General features: G+C 39.0%; 1 protein-coding gene across 1 annotated transcript in view; it reads left to right on the forward strand.

Moving 5' to 3' along the window:
* Window positions 1-4,318: 4,318 nt before the first annotated feature.
* LOC146695788 (cadherin-23-like) overlaps window positions 4,319-19,457 on the forward strand; it is a 34,255-nt gene continuing 19,116 nt past the window's right edge. The window contains exons 1-2 of the mRNA XM_085478557.1: window positions 4,319-4,367; window positions 5,909-5,983. Of these exons, the coding sequence (XP_085334683.1) occupies window positions 4,319-4,367; window positions 5,909-5,983 (124 nt within the window). The remainder of the gene's footprint in view (window positions 4,368-5,908; window positions 5,984-19,457) is intronic.

A 19,457-nucleotide genomic window follows, 5' to 3' on the forward strand; every position in this document is an offset into this window, starting at 1 on the left:
TGAGGATTATGCGCCACGAGTTTGTCCCCTAGGGTCAGACTGTTATCATAGAGTCATAGCATGTCCTGAAGGGTCTGAGGTAAAAAAAAAAATTCTGGAACCAACCTGAGCTGTGGTGCATCACACTGTTCCAGTGTGTTTATGTGTAAATTTCTTTGGCTGGACCAACGCAGTCGTTGCTCATTACCAAGCCTACTCATCGGATTTAGCTCGCGGACACTTTTGTCTCTTCACAGAAATGAAAATTAAGTAGAAGGGCCACAGCTTTGACAGGAAGCATTCTTAGCATAGACTGGAGAACTAGAAACAGTGTGCTCCTGCAGAAGATCAGTGCATAAAAGTTGCCAAATTTAAATAATGCAGTTTTTTACTTTTTACTGAATTTTTAGAGTTAAGTTATTATGAATAACTTTCAAGTTTGTCATTTGCTCAAAGCAGTACTTAGCAGCTGGTTACTTTGCTTATGCCTCAGGCAGGCCGTGATAGGAGCCTGGAGTGATAGGCACAATCCAGGTTACACACATAGATAAAACAGGAGGCAGGTCGATGTGTGAGATTCCCTCGTCCTCCAGCTACAGCATTGTCCATCTGCAACTTTTGGGGGAATGCATGTTTGTGAGAATGTTTAATAACGAATCCACCTGCATCCAGGTCACAGCAGCGATGCTGATGCAGTAAGACTTTTTTAAATTTTCCATGGCTGCTCCCGACGCTTTCAGATCTAATGTGTCAGTCTCGACCAGTATCCGTCAGTCATATTCACCCATTTGTCATCTCAGAAATGTCCGTTAGCATTTGGAGGATGGCTGAGTAAGGGTCTGGATTATATGTGTGTGTGCGTGTGTGTGTGTTTGTGTGTGTGCAGGTAATGGACTGAGGGATCTGTTTCAGACAGCAATGTAAATATCCACCATTAATATGTAGGACAGGGTAAATAAAAATGATTTATATTGCACAACAGATATTTAGTACAGCTGTATTGTATTTAACAAGTTTGACACATTGTGTCAAATACCAATTAAGACCAGTAACAATATTTGCTGATTCAAATATGTGATATTCTGATATACTATTAACCGCCATTTTTTCTATCGGACATGTGAAACATAAACGGATTTCCCTAATAATTTTTATGTGTAGTTATTTACTTGACTGTAGAGTTTATAAATACTTTCGTGAGGGGTCATGAGTTTCTTGTTCACACTCTCTGCTTGGATCAGTTAGTTGTTGTGTTCCTGCTATTCTACACCTGTGTTACCAACAGGGAAGTTGCAGAGTGCCCTCTGGTGGACAAATTCTCCCACATTAAGATGGTTGAAGGGTGTTTCTTCCATCTCAATCAAATTTTAATTTATCAGCCTTTATAAATAATGACACTGATGTGTTTTGTTTTCAGTTACTGTTTGGTTACATTTATCTAGTTCGGTTGTCATAGGAAACCCCCTTTCACAGCATTAAAGGACTTCTGTCCTACATGGGGAAATTTGTTGCAGTGAAGAATTGCCCAGTGTGTTCAGATGTGGCAGTAAGGGGTCTTGTCTAAATGTCAGTATTTGGCGGATTCAAAACAAAACTCCCCTGAAAGCCAGGTGTTCAGGGTCCCAGAGAGATAAATTCATGTGAATAAAAGAGGGGGGAAGGAAAGGATGAAGGGATGAGGTAAAACAAATAATAGTGACAGCCATACAGACTGCATTGTTACAGGAATTGAAATAAAAATAATGCCGAGGAAACTAGAATCCAAATGAAAACAAATGTGCCTATTGAAAGGGACACACATGCATAGCTAAAATAAAGACATATACACATACAAATACACTCACACACATATTTATACAATAAGCAATGACAGCCTATTCTTTACTTGAAATTTCTTTCTCACTCACCTGTAAATTTTAGCTGCCTTGCTGGAATTGAATCCACTGCATACAGAACACCTTTAACGGCACCACAGCAGTATTTGAATTGTATATCCATGCTTCTTACGCTGGTGTCTCTTTAATCATTTGCCATTCTTCGCTATTAGATACGTGAAGGAAAAGCAGCCCTATATTTGCACCATTTTTACTGTGAGCAATGGCACAGTGGGCTTCAGGAAGGAGGAGGATTTGGAAAGATAACACTCAAAAATTAAGTTGTCACCAAATGAGTTTGCCTACCTGTGAGGCCCTGCTGAAACAAGGCACGGCATATGGACATAGAAGTACATTTCAAAATACTTGGCTTAACATAAAGTTTAACATACAAAACGAATGTTCAGAAGTGCTCAGTGTGTCCCCTGCACTGCATATGTCCATACGATAGTCAAACTCGCCCCATAGTTTTGCGAGCATGTCTGGAGACACTGCAGCCGCTGCTGTTGTTATGCTACCTACTGTACCAGCAACCACATGAAACTCACGAAAACTGTCTTTCTAACAGTACGTGCGGTGATCGTTACTGGTGAATTAAAGGACTTTGAAATGAGTTGATTGTTTGTGATATACCCTGTGCTTGTGTTGGGGTATTATATGGCCAGAGAGCTCCAGCAATACTTGTAGTGTACAGGACAGCTGTATTATTTGACACACACATTTCAGCTTGTGGGCTTCACCAGGTTCACCATAAAACATACTGCAGACACCATTTGAAATAGGACAAGTATAATGAAAAAAAAAAGCTAAAGCACCAGTCATATAATTCAAATACATTACACCCACATGCCATTTACATACAGCCATATGGGTTCAAGCTATTCATTGTCCTGAAGCAGTCCAATAATAATAATTATAAACATGTAAGTGGTAACTTAAATTGGAGCAGTATGTATATATATACATATAAAAAATTAAAAGCCATTAAGAACTTCTGGCTCAATTCATCTGGAAATAAACAATGAAAATTGGGCTTAACCCAAGAAAATGCTTGTAAAATTGAGGATGAAATGTTGTTTTTCATTGATATATTGAGGATCAGGCCTAGTTTTGGTAAACAAAATGATCTGTCTGTATTCTGTGTTTGTCTTTTATCAGGTGCAGGTGATGTCGAGGAGTGTGGGTTTAGGTGGCAGGATGGCAGTCGCCAAGCTCCTCCTTGCCTTCCTCTTTCTCCACTCTTTCTGTGAAGGTAAGTCCTGGCTGCGAAGAATAAGGATCTGTAAATCCACAGACTAGACTTTCATTTTGTCGAGTGTTGGTTATTAGGGAAAGGTCTTTATGCTGCATATTTTATACAGTTACCATAAATCCCTGCAGTAGTGGATGCATTTCAGTTTGATTTATGACCGTGGATAAAAAGTAGCAAATTGTGGTTTTAGTTGGCAGCTATTTTTGTGAATATGTAGAACAGTGTGAATTTGAAACTGAATAACTGAAAAGGTTTTAAATCAGTCAAACTTCCCAGAATAAAAGGCTTTAAAAAATTTATGTGGTGTCAACATTTAACTGCAGATCTACCTTTGTTAGTCAAATAAGGTATCACGAATAACTATGGGTTTTCTAGTATCTTTATCAGTTACTAGGCAAAACAGGAAGATGCTAGTTTATGTTAATTAGGTTGATAGCAGGAGTAGTTGTCCTGCTTCCTTCTCTGTTTCCTGCGCTAAATGATGCTTTCCCACACTTTTTTCCTGGCCTGTGCACCTTTCAATCCTATTTCCCATTTTTTTCTCATTATCATTCCTTCGCTCACGCTTTCCTTCTCTACTCTCCCCCACTGTCTCTTGCATAATGTCTCACATTATTAGTGTTAAGCCATAAGCACCACCAAGAAAAAAATGTCTGGTTTGCTTCCTTGCTGAGTATGAAGGCTTTTGGGGGGGGCAGATAAAGCAAGGGAGAGCTCAGCTGTTGTGGAACGTCATGGTAACTGTCTCTCAGTGACAGGCAGGAGACACCTCCAATCACACGCAGCGCTGAAACAGCATGGAAAGTTATTAAGCGATTGTCACAACCTCTTTCCATCAAGCACAATGAGTTTATCAAGATCTTCTTTCTCTGGAGTCCTCCAGTCTCTCACTTCGCACATTTTCTTTCCGTGTTGCTCCCTCTTTCTTCTCCTCACCTTTTAAATCCCTCTCTTTCTCTTGCCTCTTCTAACTACCCCATTAGCACACTGACCTTGTGCTTCTCTTGAGCATTACCTCCCTGATCCAGCAAATTGGATTTATGATCATCATTGTGATTATTTTGTAGCTGTAATCAATCCGCATTACTTTAACCAAGCCTGGTGTAAACCACAGGTACGGACAGGAGCTTATTAACCCTCACCCTAACTATCTTCAAACCCTGTCAAGCACGCTCCATGTTCTTGGCACTTGAGCGCTAGAGGCAAGCCAGAGATGAGCATCTTCTTCTGCACAGACGGGCACATGACTGAACAAAAAGCTCGTACTTTCAAAGCACCTATTCACTCTATCAAGCACTCTCACTTCAAACAAGTTGGCCTCCCCTTTCTTTTGCTTCACTGTCTCTGTGGTCTGCCGGCTTGTTCAGCTGATCAAAGACCATCAGCTTTGTTCGCTGATCTTTCCCCCTAAAAAACAGCTTGTATTGCTCTGCCTTCTGACATTACAGAACACTCGCCAAACACGGGACGCTATTAACCCTTTAACAGGCCCTTTTAACCTGTTGTGTTGTAATGGGCAATCCCTCCCATACGTAGATCTTCCTACTTTTGTCTTTGCAGATGGTTTTTCTGTTTGTTAAATTTAAGCAGTTGTCATTAAAAATTAATACAAAGAGAAGACATCAAAGATAAAGCTGCAGTGGAGCTTTATCAAAGATAAAGCTCCACTGCTCCACTACTTTTTAATTCCTTTATCTTAAAGGAATTAAAAAGTAGCTCATTTTTAAAAAGTGCAGCTATTGACGCATTTTATACCACAGTACCTACACGTTGCACTAGATGTGCACCATTAAAATTAAAAAAATATTCATGTAAAGTTTTTATAATATTAAAATAATAATAAAAAATTGTTATTTGGGCATTTAGGATAGGACACCAGGAGTCTAGACTCTGGTAGCGATTGTGGGACAGGTGGTAGACATGTAGGACACAATATGAACGATTCACCATCAAAGACCAGGGAAGAGAAGCTGATTGGATCATAAAAGGCAGGCGAGAAGAAAATTGGATGAGTGACGATAACAAAATCAAGGATGAGGAAAGACTAGCCCTGTGATAGACTGGCGATCTCTCCAGGATGTATCCCGGCCCACATCCATTAACAGCTAGGATAGGCTCCAGGTACCCAGTGGCACTGAGAAGGATAAGCAGTTGAGAAAATTGAGGGAGAGATTTGGGAAGCGAACACGGACAGAACAGCAGGAAAAACCCAAACACCCAACTTGCACAAAAGCTTCCTTGAGGTTATTAAAGAAAGCTTTGATTACAAAATCCAAGATAAATGGTGGGAAAATAGAAAATGTCCAAAGTTTGATTTTGCAGTCAAATCAAAGTTTAATGCTGCCTGCAAGACTAACATCATGAACTGAACACACAGCTGTAGTGCAGTTTGATTTATAGACATTCATATTATGATGTTTGCTGTATAAATATTTGAGAGGGAGAGAAATCAAAACATGCTGTTGCCCCTTTTTTTATTTTAACAAAAGCAGCTATGTGCAAAAATATTACAGGAAGACCAATCAGAGACCATGAGCAACACTTGCTATTCATGAATTCTCAAATTCATCAAAGCACATTATTATTTTTTGATAAAAATGCCAAATTGCAGTTATTACTTAAATTCGTGAACATTAAAAATGCTTTTAGTGGTAAACTTCTGACTTCTGAGAGAAGAAGTTAACCTGGGATTAAAAGTTCAAGTTTTTAATAGATTTCTAAAATATTCTTTTTGTTGTTTTTAGGACAAGTTTTCTAAAAAAAAAAGTGAAATGTATCTTGAATTGTTCTGTTCTCCCCAAAGGCTCCAACCAGCCACCACGTTTCCTGAACTACTTCTTCTCGACCTACCTTCTCATCTATGAAGACACACCTATTGGTGAGTAGATTCAGCACACATCAGTACATTTTTATACTTCGTATTTTGAAAATGTACTTTTTGTGACATTTTTGTTTGGCAGTGTGATTTTTCTAATGTAAAATATGTGCTGTGGCTCCAAAAGGCTGGGATACACTGTTATGTGTGATGCGTCTACAAGGTCTAAAGTAAGTTAGTCTTTGTTTTGGCTTCGTCGCTGTACTCGCTGCACAGATATGTTCCGTCCTCTCTTCCTTGAATACAAATCGCGGAAGAAAAAGCAAGTCAAGAGGAATGTCATAAAAAACGCTGACAGTGATGGAAATGGATGTCCGTTATCATGATGCGTGTATATGTATGAGTCTGGTTGTCTGAATGATTCTTTATGCTATATAATATTAAGCTTGCACAACAGCTCCTCTTGATGTTGATGTCTGAAAGAACTCGTCCACATCGGGTACCTTTGTGTGATTATAAGCTTGTTCATTACGTGTCCCACTAGTTTTGGCTCTATTATACCCTGTATTTATTTTCTCTTTTTTTTCCATGTCATTTCTGTTGGTTGTGGTGATTGACAGGGCAATTTGAAGATGTCAGGCTTTTCATCATCTCTGAGGGTGTCAGTGGCTTGGAATTAAAATCCTTTATAGTGGATTGATTTTCTAGGAGTTTGTTTTTTATCACATGACCTTTACACTCTACCAGTCTGTCAACACTCCTAGTCTGAGTCTTAAATTGTTCACTTATGTCTACACCCTGAGAGCTGTTTTCTGCGAGTGGTTGCATGTCACGGGCATTGTCTTGCGTTTTTAAAATGCACCATCAAGCTGTCAATGTCATCTCCAGTGTCATCATCTCAGTTAAATGTTTTGTACTATAGCCAGGACAGACTACTGTATCCCACAATAGGACCTACTGTAAATCTGCATAATCATGACCTCAAACACCGTTGCCCTCAATAGTTGCCTGGTGTGCCATATTTATCCAAAAGGACAAAGTCGGTTCTGGCGGAAGGCCATCTCTTCATAAACTCAGCTGCTGTTCTAACCAGTGAAGGGCATGGATATGTTAGTGGGTGGCATTACTAATTTCCCTAACTACTCCATTCCACATTCCAATTGCTCTTAGGCCATGAATTATTGTCCTCCTCTCAAGCAGCTGGACGTTGGTACAGCAACGCCCTCCATTGGTTTAGAGAGCTGTCAGTCATGTCCTTGGCCCGGTCTGTAATGGCTTACTCAGTAATGTGATTGTGAAGCCGGCTTGAATGATCAGACAGTGACAATTTGTCAAGATTATCGTTTATTAGCTCAGCAGATGTCCTCCTCTAGGAGGCCTTCCAATTCATAAACACGTAAACACACAAATGTACTCACACAACCACACGAGCCTATGAGTCAAATGTTGGTGTGTTATGTGAGGAAAGGATGTGACCTAGTGAATAATAGCTTAAGATTCTTTTTCAACCTAAACACCTACAAGTGTAGGTGTACAGAAGCAATTACAGCTGCACTGGATTGACGTTACGCTTGCTTTTCATTTGAATAAAAGGCCATAATGAAAAAGAACCCGCATATTTTCTCATCTCAAGGTTCGGTGCAAAGATTGTGCAAAGAATAAAGAAGTGTTAAATTGGCCTTTCAGGGCACAGTGGAGGCGATTTAATCATATTCAAAACTTAATATGTTCCTCTGTACTTCATTAGACCATTATTTTCACACAAATTTGATGAACGTAAATGAGCACCTGTCTGGCTGACTGGAAGCCAAACTGCTCAACTTGAGCGCAATGATCAGGTTTCCACAGCCACAGTGATTGGTTACATTCGGTTACCATGGAGGTTGCTGGATTAAGTCATTGTGGTGGTGTAACAGTGGTTCGTGTGAGCGGGCTGTCTGAGATGACACCAAGAATTAGTATAACAGGTACAAGAAAAACAGCCTGGGAAAATTGCTGTACATGGATACTCGTGGAGACACTTAAAACACCTTTTATTTGGCCTTGTCTTTTTAGCAGATCGGTAACTTCAGCACATGGCCTCTAAGTCAGTATCCTCATGCCTTCGTACACCATGCAAAAACACATTCAATACAATATTTATCAGGCAGATGAGGGAACACATCCAAACATGGATATTTCACTCACTTCTCTCCTCCTCTCAGCAGCAAGGGATTTGATTTGGGAACTGGCACAAGTTGTTTGAAGGATGCTGCGCAGATGTGTGCTGAAGATGCATATGTAACACAGTGGGATTACGCTGTGACTTGGTGTGAACTCACACAAGTGACATATACTGTATACTGTCAACATACTGGCTGGTCAAATGACTCCGGGGACAACGGCTAACTTGTGGGCGCTTCCAATATAGTCGGTGAGCCAAATCTTCCTGCTACGTGCTCTGACCATTTTGAATAAATAAAATTTTGCTTTTAGGAAGCAAAATTGTGGTCAGGTGATAGACAGTAGTTTTGAGATTATATTTCAGCAACTACAGTTCTTTTTGCACCAAACACAAACGCATGACTGGTCAGCAGAAATCAGTCTGCAAGCAAACAGAAACCAGAAAGCTTGTTTCTTTCCTACGCTTTCTTCTTCAGATTTCTCCTTATACTGATTATTTTGAGTCCAACAGAGGTTCCATTGTTTTTCATGCCCAAAATAAGAACAATTTCAGTTTAAAACACGAGTGAGGAGGACCCAGGAGAAATCTTTTGCCCATCCTGGCATGAACGATGCTTGTGATTATGTTGCATTAGTGGTCTGCTGTACACTGCAGTTATACAGTGATACATGTTATAACATATATTTTAATGTTTTGTTTGGAACCAAATCCTCTCCGCATTTATGTTCAGTCTCTGCATGTCCGTGTGTTTGTGTGCGCATCTCTGTTTAGTTCGAGTCTACATGTGTTCACATTCAGTGACTTTTATTCATTTATTTATTTTGTCACATCCAGGCAGTGCGATCATTCAGTCTTGGAGGGGAGGGCAGCTAAACAGAAGAGCTGGTGTTTAAATGCAATGGCAGATAACAGTGTGTGTTGTGTCAGGAAATGGGATGTGTAATTAGACAGAGAGAACACTTTGATTAAATGCTCTCATCTCCTAATCCACTTTGCCCTGATTCGGCAGATTAAGCTCTCTACTATGTAATTAACTTGTGGAAACACAACATTTGTCGCAAAAACTTCCACACTCTGCTGGGAAGGTTGGTGTATGTCTTGTAGTTTATGCCAATTAAGCAAAAGGCTTTGCTGCCTCGTTCTGTTCAACAATTTGGCTCGTGCTTTAACCTCATGCCAACCCATGATCATTTATGTGGGATAAGGTTTTTTTATAATCATTCAAAATAATTTCTTTTCTTTTCTTTTTTTTTTTTTTTTACCAAGGAAGTGAGAATCCTCAGAGGTCCAAGAAAACAACAGGAGATAAGCTTCTGTGTGCTGTTTGCATGAATGTAGGAGATGTGTTTCTGAAGCAACCCTTTGAGTTATTGCAAGTTGATCATATTCATCATCAACCTGAACAGAGAAAAAAGTCTTTATTTCCTATAGATCACATAATGGACATACATGACTGGCATATATGATATATATGCCAGGTTTTTTATTAGCCAAACTAGATCTTCCTATCTTACAGTGTATTTTCTTCTTTCTCATGTTTTCTGTCTGATTTTAGAAGAAGCTAAACGAGACCTGAAGCATGGCTCTTCAAGTCACTTTCCCCCCCTCCCTCTCTCCTTTAGTCTGCATGAAGGATGTAGAGCCATAGCTGCATCTCCCATTACCAGGACACTATTAAAACAATTAAAATAACAACCTTCTGTCAGAACGTCTTCCCTCTCCCGTTTCTCTCTTGCTCTCCTCTGCACCCTCACATTCCTCGACTGCCACAGTAAATACCTTGCACTTTTAATTAGCTCTGTGGCGTACCCAATTCAATAATAATTAAAGAGCAAGAGGTAGCCCCAAGGAAGAACTTATTAAAGTGTTCCCCTAAATGTGTTGATAATGTCTGTGTACTCTCCCCAGCCAATTCCCCACTGTCAAGCATGCTCTGCATTAACTGTGGCTCGTCAACTCTCTGTTTTCTGGACACTGTCTCTTTCTCAGCCTTCTAATTCGGTCGATCGGCTCTGTCAGCTTGCCCGCATGCATTGAAAAAGCGGTATTTATAATTTTTGTGGGTTGTTGTGGGTTGATGGTGTCCTAATGTGAATGGTTTTTATTTTTACTGGATCAATACTTTTTGATAGAGTTGTCTTTATCTGACATCTAAAAGCAAGTGTTTGAACCGGCATAGACAAATTTGGTATTAAACAGGTCATGGCAGGGGCGATTGTGGAATCAAGCATTTAGATTTAGGGGAGCTCAGCCCCCAATCATAGTGTGCTTGAAGTTAATATAAAGGGTTAAAGGGAATATGCTGTTGGCACATGTTGTCAACTTTCTGCAACCTAAATAGTTGTATTACCTATTATAGTGTCTCTGAATCATTCAGAAAAATAATCCCAGATTTCAATAACACACCCGTTTTAGGGTGCACCCTTATTGTCAAACCTAAGACAAATATCATGTTGACAAGAATTTTCTACAGCCAGTTAACTATTTGTAGTAGAGGAGATGCAATATCAAAGGAGAAACATGCACAACATTATACCAGTTTCTTAACCACATACAGGCACTCAACCAAGTCATCAACGCAACATTATTCAGATATTTTTAAAAAAAACAATCTATCATAAACCTGGACTTGTTCAATTTTGCAAATCTTTATTGTCAGGTTGTCCTAAAAAGTCCCAGTGTAATGATATAAATATAGTGAATGTGGTCAAAACAGAAGATACTTTGGATTTATAACTATGCGGTTGATTTTGACTCTTACTTCTTTCTTTTTGCTCTCTCTCTCTTTTGCTGTCACCATCCTGCTCTCATTCTCTTCCTCTGTGCCCTTGTGCTGTCAATAAAAAGATAAATGTAACACTGAAAAAACATTCCAACTCAATAAAGGCATAATTTGATTCAAATCAACGTATGATAATATTCTAATTGAATTTGCTGTTGGCCATTAACATATGAGGTAGCCTTCCGACCAATGTTCCCTCTAATTTTTCACGTGTCTGAGCGAACACACAAACTCCCTGAGCGGTCCCTTGGGCCACTGTGAGCGACATCAGACGCGTGCACTGTGGTCACGCCGGCATCTAATCCATCCAAGTTACATGGTTTATTAAAATAATCAAATTACAGCATTTACATTTATGTTAGACTACTTTTAATTAACTGCTTTAGCCCACTTACAATGAAAATTTAAAAAAATCTAGTCATTGACCTGTGTAGTATGTTAACACTATTGGAAGTAAAAATAACTTGTGTTTTCAAAATTGGAGTTCAACTTTCTTTCTTTTTTTTCTTTTTTTTTTTATAAGGCTCTGACTTGTAATATGAGTCTGTGGTCTGGGAGAGAATCTGTAACTCTCTGTCTCCAAAATACAGTATATAATGACCAATGTTGGGCAATTAATTATATAGTTACTTCTTCAAAAAAGTAACTCAGTTTGGCAAACAACAAAGTTTTTTGCAGCTATTTTTTTTTTAATGCAGCCAAGGCATTTTTAAATAAACATTTCAAACTATTTACAGAACAATCAGCTGATGCCACACCAATTATTTCTAATTTCTGTCCACTATGAGATAAAGGAGAACAACAGCCGTATACCTGCAGGCCTGACAACAGGAGATGTATCACTCCTGTAACACCTGTAACATTCAGTAGTCGCCTCATTGTTCTGACACACACAATAAAACTATTGACTACACTACACACTAACTGCACAAGATTTGCGCTAAATTGCGCAAATCTCTCATATCTCAAAGCACCGCCGTCAGTCCTAAAAATTCACCCCGTTTCTTAACAACTAGATGCCACATTGCCATATCATTTTTTGATTGATCGACATGGTACTTTTTTGGACGAATAGGAAAGGAAGAGGGGGGTGGGGTTTGTTTTTGCTCATAGGCGGAGAGAGCTTTCGAGCCTTTTTTCTTATAAAACGCCGTTTTTACCGTTTCTTCCCGCAGTAAATATAAACAACGATAGTATTCAGGAAGAAAACCAAACATTGCATATTTTTGTTTATCATAACTCTGGTTTTACGTGGCCTATCAACACAATTTAAAAACTGGTATAAAGTCCACACTTTTTCCATCAATTGTTCCGTCTGTCCTGCTCACATCTCCAATGGTTGTACACGTTGTCATTAACGTGGCTTCACTCCACATCAGCCACGCCGCTTTGCTAACTAAAACACCGGTGTCGGCACATAAGGACGCTGTCATAGCCTGTCAATGACGTTGATTGGCTGCGTATATGCTTTATTGGCTAAACTATGGGATAAATTGGCATCGTTCTAATCCCAAATGGGAGCAGCCAGTCACTCACTGACTAACACTGCAAAACAGGATTGTTGAAGTATTAATTTTAATTTCAATTCAGGTTAGATTTTTTTTGTGCGCAACGCAGATTTTCTGTGCGCAGAGACCGTGCCAGCAGTGCGTAATTGCGCACGTGCGACTTGGTCTCACCTGGATTTAACTTCAATTTTCCTTTTCTTTAAGAAAAGGAAATATATACAATGATGGAAGAAAAAGAAACTTCAAAGTTTCTTTCTTCCCTTTAATACAGTGTCCTTCCCTTTATTTATTGCAAACAACCAATGAAAAAAGTACATCAGCTCCCTGTCTGGCATGTAAAAATATGCTAGCAAATAAATTGGATCAGAAAGGTAAAATAGCCAATAATCTCTTAGCAGTCTAACCTACTTTAGCACTAACGTTTTTCAACAGTATATAGAGATTAAATGAGCAGACACAGCAATAACCCTATGTTATCAGAACTAATGTTTCAAGTATGTATTTTGAATTATTGTGCATCATTTATTTGTGTCGTGACATTACATCTTCATTTTCTTTCTGCTGACGCAAAGTAAGTCTCGTTTATTCATGACAAACCTAGCTGTCGAAGAATGCGAGGCCTCTGTGTGTGTGCACTGTGGCATCAAAGCATCAGGAACATCAGACATTTAAACTTGTTTTCACTCTGTGTTCACTTCCATAGACAAGATGGCAAAATATAAGATTAGAGCACATTGTCAGAAAATAATACTAAAATGTGTTATTCCTATAATAATAATAATTATTATTATTATATATTATATATAGTTTGATTGATTGATTGAATCTTTATTTTGAACATGTTGAAAAAGTACAACAACATAGAATCAAAAGAGACAAATGAACAAAGCAAAACAAAAGGCAAACGAACAACCACAACTACAAATAACTTTCATGTTCAAAAAGGAGCAGGAAGAAGCATACGCTTATTTAATCCCACCCCCTTTCCACTATCCACTAATCAGTAGACTGCAGAAATACCTCCTCGCAATTACATTATATGTTACGTGTATTTTTTATATGAATTATATATATATTAGGGGTGCAACGATATTCGTATCGATATTGAACCGTTCGATACAGTGCTTTCGGTTCGGTACGCATATGTATCGAACAATACAACATTTGTAATTTATTTTATCAACTTTCCTTCTGACGATGCTGTCTGTGTCGAGCGCAGATCCACTGAGCGCTCAACACAGACAGCATCGTCAGAAGGAAGAGTGCAGGGCAAGCTAGCGAGACAGAAGTTAAGCTCTCCTTGCAACATTCAGATCTGGCGTTTGGAATTATTTTGGTTTTCATGTGACGTATGACCCTGAAGGTAAGCGAGTCATGGACTAAAGTAAAACAGTATGTTGGATGTGCCATGCAATGCTCAATTACATGGGTGGGAACTAGTGTGTTAGCGCAGTTAGCTCGTTAACGTGTTGGCCGTCTAGCCCCATGCACGATCGGCGGTAGCTCGTTAACGGAGATTTGCCGTGTTGTGGCGTTAAGGTCATTTCAACGAGTTCAACCTGAAAGCACTAGTGGGAACACAACGAATATGACTGCACATTTACGCTGACATCATCCTAGTGCAAAGACAAAAACAACAAGCATGCTACTAACTTTAGCCGAGTCATTTAGACAGCTGTTAGCACGTGATTCTCCTTATGCTGCTGAGAATATAGCCCAGAAGAAGCGGATAGTATAGCTTTTATTTTGGAAAGAGACATTTCTCTGTAATAAACTCTCTTTTCCAAAGATGAGTGATTCCTCAATCAGATACAGGGCTTGCAATATCGCTAGCCCGACGTCCTGGAGCTAGCGATTTTTTTCAGTCGGGCTACCAAAATCTTTCTCTTCCCTGCCCGTCGGGCTATTGTAGGAAGGAAAAATATATGTCAATGCTTTTGCATTCTTTCAGAAATGTAGCTGGGTAATTATGTCATTGGCATCGGTGAGCCACTGTCAATATGTGACATATTGAAGTCGCGTTTGAATTTGCGCTTGTTTTTTTGCTTTCACTTTGCAATCGCGCGAACTGTGTATAGAGAGCGACAGCACTGATCTGTGAGTGATGATAATTTGTGCACCAATTCCTCTGACATCGTCTTATTAATCGTTAGCTTACTATGCAAACATGACAAGTGAAATCTCCCTCAGCTTAAACATGTGAGAGGTTGATCGCGCAGAGAATCGCTGAGCTTATGTGAGTGTGTGTGTAAAAGCAGCACGATATATATTTTAGTTCTGCTGAGCCAAATAAGACAGGTCAGGGTGAAGAAGTGACAGCCAAAGAAAAGCTTACCACAAAACGGAGAAGTTATGACAAATCAGACTATAAGGCAAAAAGAAAGTGCAGCTTTATGGTTTCATGGACAAAAGAATTTCTGTGGCTGCAATATGACGAGCTAAATAACCAGGGCTGCACATAAGTGGTCCGCAGGTGCGCATTCGCTGTCAAAATAAAAAACACGCACAAGGGTTAGGGTTAAATTTAAAAACTGTACTTTTGAGTTAAAATATATATTTATAATTTTAATAAATGACAAATTAAAAAGGCATGAACATTTTTTTTGTATCGAAAAAATATCGAACCGTGACACCAAAGTATCGAACCGAACCGTGAATTTTGTGTATCGTTGCACCCCTAATATATATATATATATATATATATATATATATATATATATATATATATATATATATATATCTCTTTCTATCTATCCATACATATATATATATACACATACACACATATACACATTTTCAATAACCCCAGTAACACCTCAAAGGATACACAACCTACAGATATATATACCCATACCAACATACCCGTGCACCTGCACACACATGAAAATATTGGACAAGAACACCCCATCAAATCTCTCCCTCCTCCCTGTACCCTGCAAAAACCATATCCTTAAACCGCTGTTTAAACTGTGCCATGCTCGGACATTGCTTCATCTCTTTACTTAGTCTGTTCCACAGCTTCACTCCACACACAGAGATGCAAAAATATCAGTTATTTTTAGAGTCACTGAAACAGGATTTAGGCATGCATGAATGCCCTGAAAAAGGGTGTAAATTTGACTATTTTTTTATTGACACTTCAGTTGTCTTACTTATGTTACATCAGTACAAATTCTAAAGTTATCCTTTTAAAGATTTTGTTGTATTGAAGTTGTATTGATGTTTAGTCAAGTGTGCAAATGACTTTCTTTTGTTAAGATTTGTTGGAAAGATAAGACAGACTTCAAGGTCAGTTGTGCTACCTTGAAAATAACATTTTCAGTGTAGCACTATAGTGTTTTGAACCATATTTCTGCAGCAATGAAAATCTCTCGGGAACCAGACATGACTGATTTTAATGTTCAGAAAATGACTAAAGAAACATGAATGCTCCTTTGAGGCTTTTCTCTTCCTTGAGAGGCATTTGGAAATCATATCTAATTCCCCATTTGTTGCACCTGGCTGCAGATGAGGACTGCTTTTTTTCTGCTGCTGATCAAATAATTGGCCAGACTATTACCTGCTTGGAGAGAAAAACCTCATACCTGGCTGACACTACTGGTGTGAACCACTGACTGAGGTACAGACTCCCCCATCTTTGGCTCTGAGCTTCTGCATCATCCAGCAATACATTTTCTCTCATTTTAAGGCTCCAACTACACTGTGGTAGCATTTCCTAACACTAACACCTGCTCCTCCTACCACATAGATGTTATATTATACTGTATATATACTGTATATTATAAATATACTTAAAATGATCTTTGCACTACTTTGATTTGACCTATGTTGCTGTCCACCAAACCGCTCTGTTTTGGTGGACAGCAACATCTATTTTTGAACAAGCAGGAATCTAATATGTGTAACATTTTAAAGATGTAATGTTTTTAACAGTTATGTGTGAAATTTTTTAAACCTGCTGAATAATATTAAACTTGAGGTTTTGTCCCATTCTTGCAGAAAAAAATCTTAAGATCTCACAGTTTTAACACACGTTTTCAACATGGTGCAAAGAGCTCACACGTGCTCTAAAGTAATCAGCCAAACATTCGATCAAAAACTCAATTGTCACATTTTTTGTCACATTTAAATATATTTAAATATATATTTAATATATAAATATATATTTAAATATATAGAAAAAAAAAGCAAAACACTGAGTTCAAGAAAGTTGCTATGTTTTCAAGTATTTAGTGTTAGCCTTGAAAGGGTCTATCTCTCCGTGAATCTTTTACTTGCTCATCAGGAAGCATAGTCAAAAGCATTTAGAACGATTGTGAACCCTTAATTTTTTTGACATATTAAATACCTCAACACACTGGAGGGCTTTAACAGGACTGGAACATGCCCAGGAATCTTTTGCCCGTCCTTTGTGTTTTCTGTGGACAAAGGATGTTGGAACAGAACAGAAGACATAAAAGAAGAAGTAAATAAATATGAGTAGTGATTTTTTTTTAAAAAACAGAAAGGGTAATTAGGGTACTGTCAGGAGAAAATGACAGGAGAAGTTGCTCCGAGTGTTTATTTAGTTGTTTTTAGCATATCAGCTGGTATCTGGGACCGTCTCTCGGCAGCATGCATGCTCTAGATGTTTGTTATTGTTACTCCTAGCGGGGCAGCCCATTGGTCTGTTTTTACTCCCACGTTTAGTCCTCATTTAGCCAAATCAGAAAGCTGTGTATGTGTTCTTTTTGAATCTCTGGCAACTGCTTTTGCATCTGTCACTGTGAGTTTGAGTTGGTGGATGTGCTTTGTGCACGACAGTGACTGTGTCTCTGGCTGTGCATGCGCGTCTTGGTTTTATAAATCCTATCTACCAGCTGCAGATGTGAAGTATTCCTTCCTGCTGAGGTTTGAACCATCCGATCTCGGCAGGAGATGAGTCCTAACATGTCCGGGAGATATTCTTAATGACTGGAAGTTTTTCCTCTCCACATGAAGAGTCTTCGCCTACCTCAGTTTAGGAAGGGGATACACTTGATCTTTTTACATCTTGTGACAGCTCGCTGCTGTCATTGAGGTGGTGCATTGACTCCCACAATGGCTTACCAATAATGCCAGCAGACTGCCATCCAAGAGGGACCTCTGTTTTGGTTTAGTCAATCATCCCTTATCTCTCCCCGGTGGTGCTTTGCTCCCCCTTTCCTCCCCCAGGAAATAATGGGGTCCACAGTTCAGCAGTGTCTGCAAACACACCATCCATCATGACGCTGCGCTGTGCTATATTGTCTGCGCTTACCCAGCACGTGATATGTTAGTGCTATTATGGCCCGTGCAAACGCTTAACACACAGGTCATCATTGCAACATTGCTTCCGCTTTTTCTCGAATGCTAAACATCGTGAACACGCTTAATTTTCACTCGTCTTTTTTCTTTCTAAGTATCTGACTTCGTCATTGCTTTCCTGCCCGCACGGTATGCTGTCTCTTACTCAGTTTGGAATGATAAATGATACTGGTGGTGTGGTGGAGTGAAATGTTACCCACAGTATGCATTTCCAATGCAGCCTTTTGGCATGTTTTCCAGGAATGTGCCCTCCAAGCCACTCAATATTTAATTTTTGTCCAGGAGAAAAGTAACATTTTCACCACTCAAATAACAGTTGATGTACAGTAATTTGATATATTTCATTGTCAAACTGTAGTCGAGACCAGGTTTGGAACAATAGCTTTCAGCGTTATCTGTAAATATAAGAGCTATATATTGTGGAATTGTTAATCCATAATAACATGTTACGATTGTGTTTTTTAAAAAACATGTCATTCTTAAAGGTAACAGTTTATTACTTCAGCCAACCACAAAAATTTCCCCCCAAATATTTCCAACATCTATTTCTGAAAAGTGCTGCATGAAGCGAAATTATTATGAACTAACTAAAGCAGTTTTGGCCTTAGTTAGCCAACTTAATCCTGGGCACATCTGTCATGTTCTAATGTGAAATGTGTCGCAACAACATCAACCTAAAAAGAAAAACCTAACAAAATCATTGCAAGTTTTATTTTAAGATTTTTTAACCATCTGTCATTTTTTCTTTTCAGTGACTTCTTTTTCTTGTCTGTATATACTGCTGTTTAGCAGCAGTGTCATGCGTTCTGCATGAAAATTTTCTAAAGCAAACGTTATACCTTTAAAACTATCTTTCCAACAGTGTAGACTTTTTCTATGGGTGGTATTAAACTGAATCTATGCTGCAGTGTAAATGTTAAATAGACTGGTTCTCATATAGTGCTTTTCTACTGTGAGCTCCCAAACTCACACGCCTCATTCACCCAATCAGACCAGCACGTTTTTATATACCCAAGTTCCTGCAATAGCTGGGGAATCAATCTACCAACCTCCTAATTGGTGAACAACCTGTTCTACATGCTAAACCATCATATCAAGAAAGGGCACGTTTGATTGGCTCTGATATGTCACTTTTGACTTGAATAACGGGAACGACTCGGCAAGCTCAACTGTAATTTTTCATTTAATTTCACTGCCTGATTACTGTTGACTGTTTATAATTTTGTAGGTATTCCTGGTCATTTGAGGCTCACCTTGAAACAGGTCTTTGTGGAGGTGATATAAAAGTGTTTATTGTCATGCTCTGAATCATCTTCACAGGTCAGCAACCTTTTTAAGGTTTGTTTAGCTGTAATTTGTCAGAGTTGGACTCTTAGACATTTCAGAGTGTAGTGATCTCTCTTTATCTCCCTATCTCCTTTAACACATACTGCTTCTGTGGTGTGCCCCGCTCCATACAGGGTTACTGTCACGGCGGGGCGCGCGCGTGAGGAATGAGGTAGACCCAAGAGCAGACACGGTGGAGACAGAACTAGGTTTCCAAAATAAGGCAAGCCTTTATTGTGGCTGCAGGCATAACAAAAACACTAGGGGACACTGAAACTGGGAAAACTAAGAAGACAGAGAACACTGTGTAAACTAAGAAGGCTATGAACACAGTGTCACAATAAGGGAAAATACGAGGTGAGGATAACAGACGATCTGACACTGACACAAAGACACGCTGGGCTTAAATACACTGAGGCAGTCATCAAGAAA

This window comes from Copadichromis virginalis, linkage group LG13 (genome assembly GCF_057382275.1).
Source record: "Copadichromis virginalis isolate Kocher_CV1m ecotype Utaka linkage group LG13, C_Virginalis_male_GT1.1, whole genome shotgun sequence".
Taxonomy (NCBI): domain Eukaryota; kingdom Metazoa; phylum Chordata; class Actinopteri; order Cichliformes; family Cichlidae; genus Copadichromis; species Copadichromis virginalis.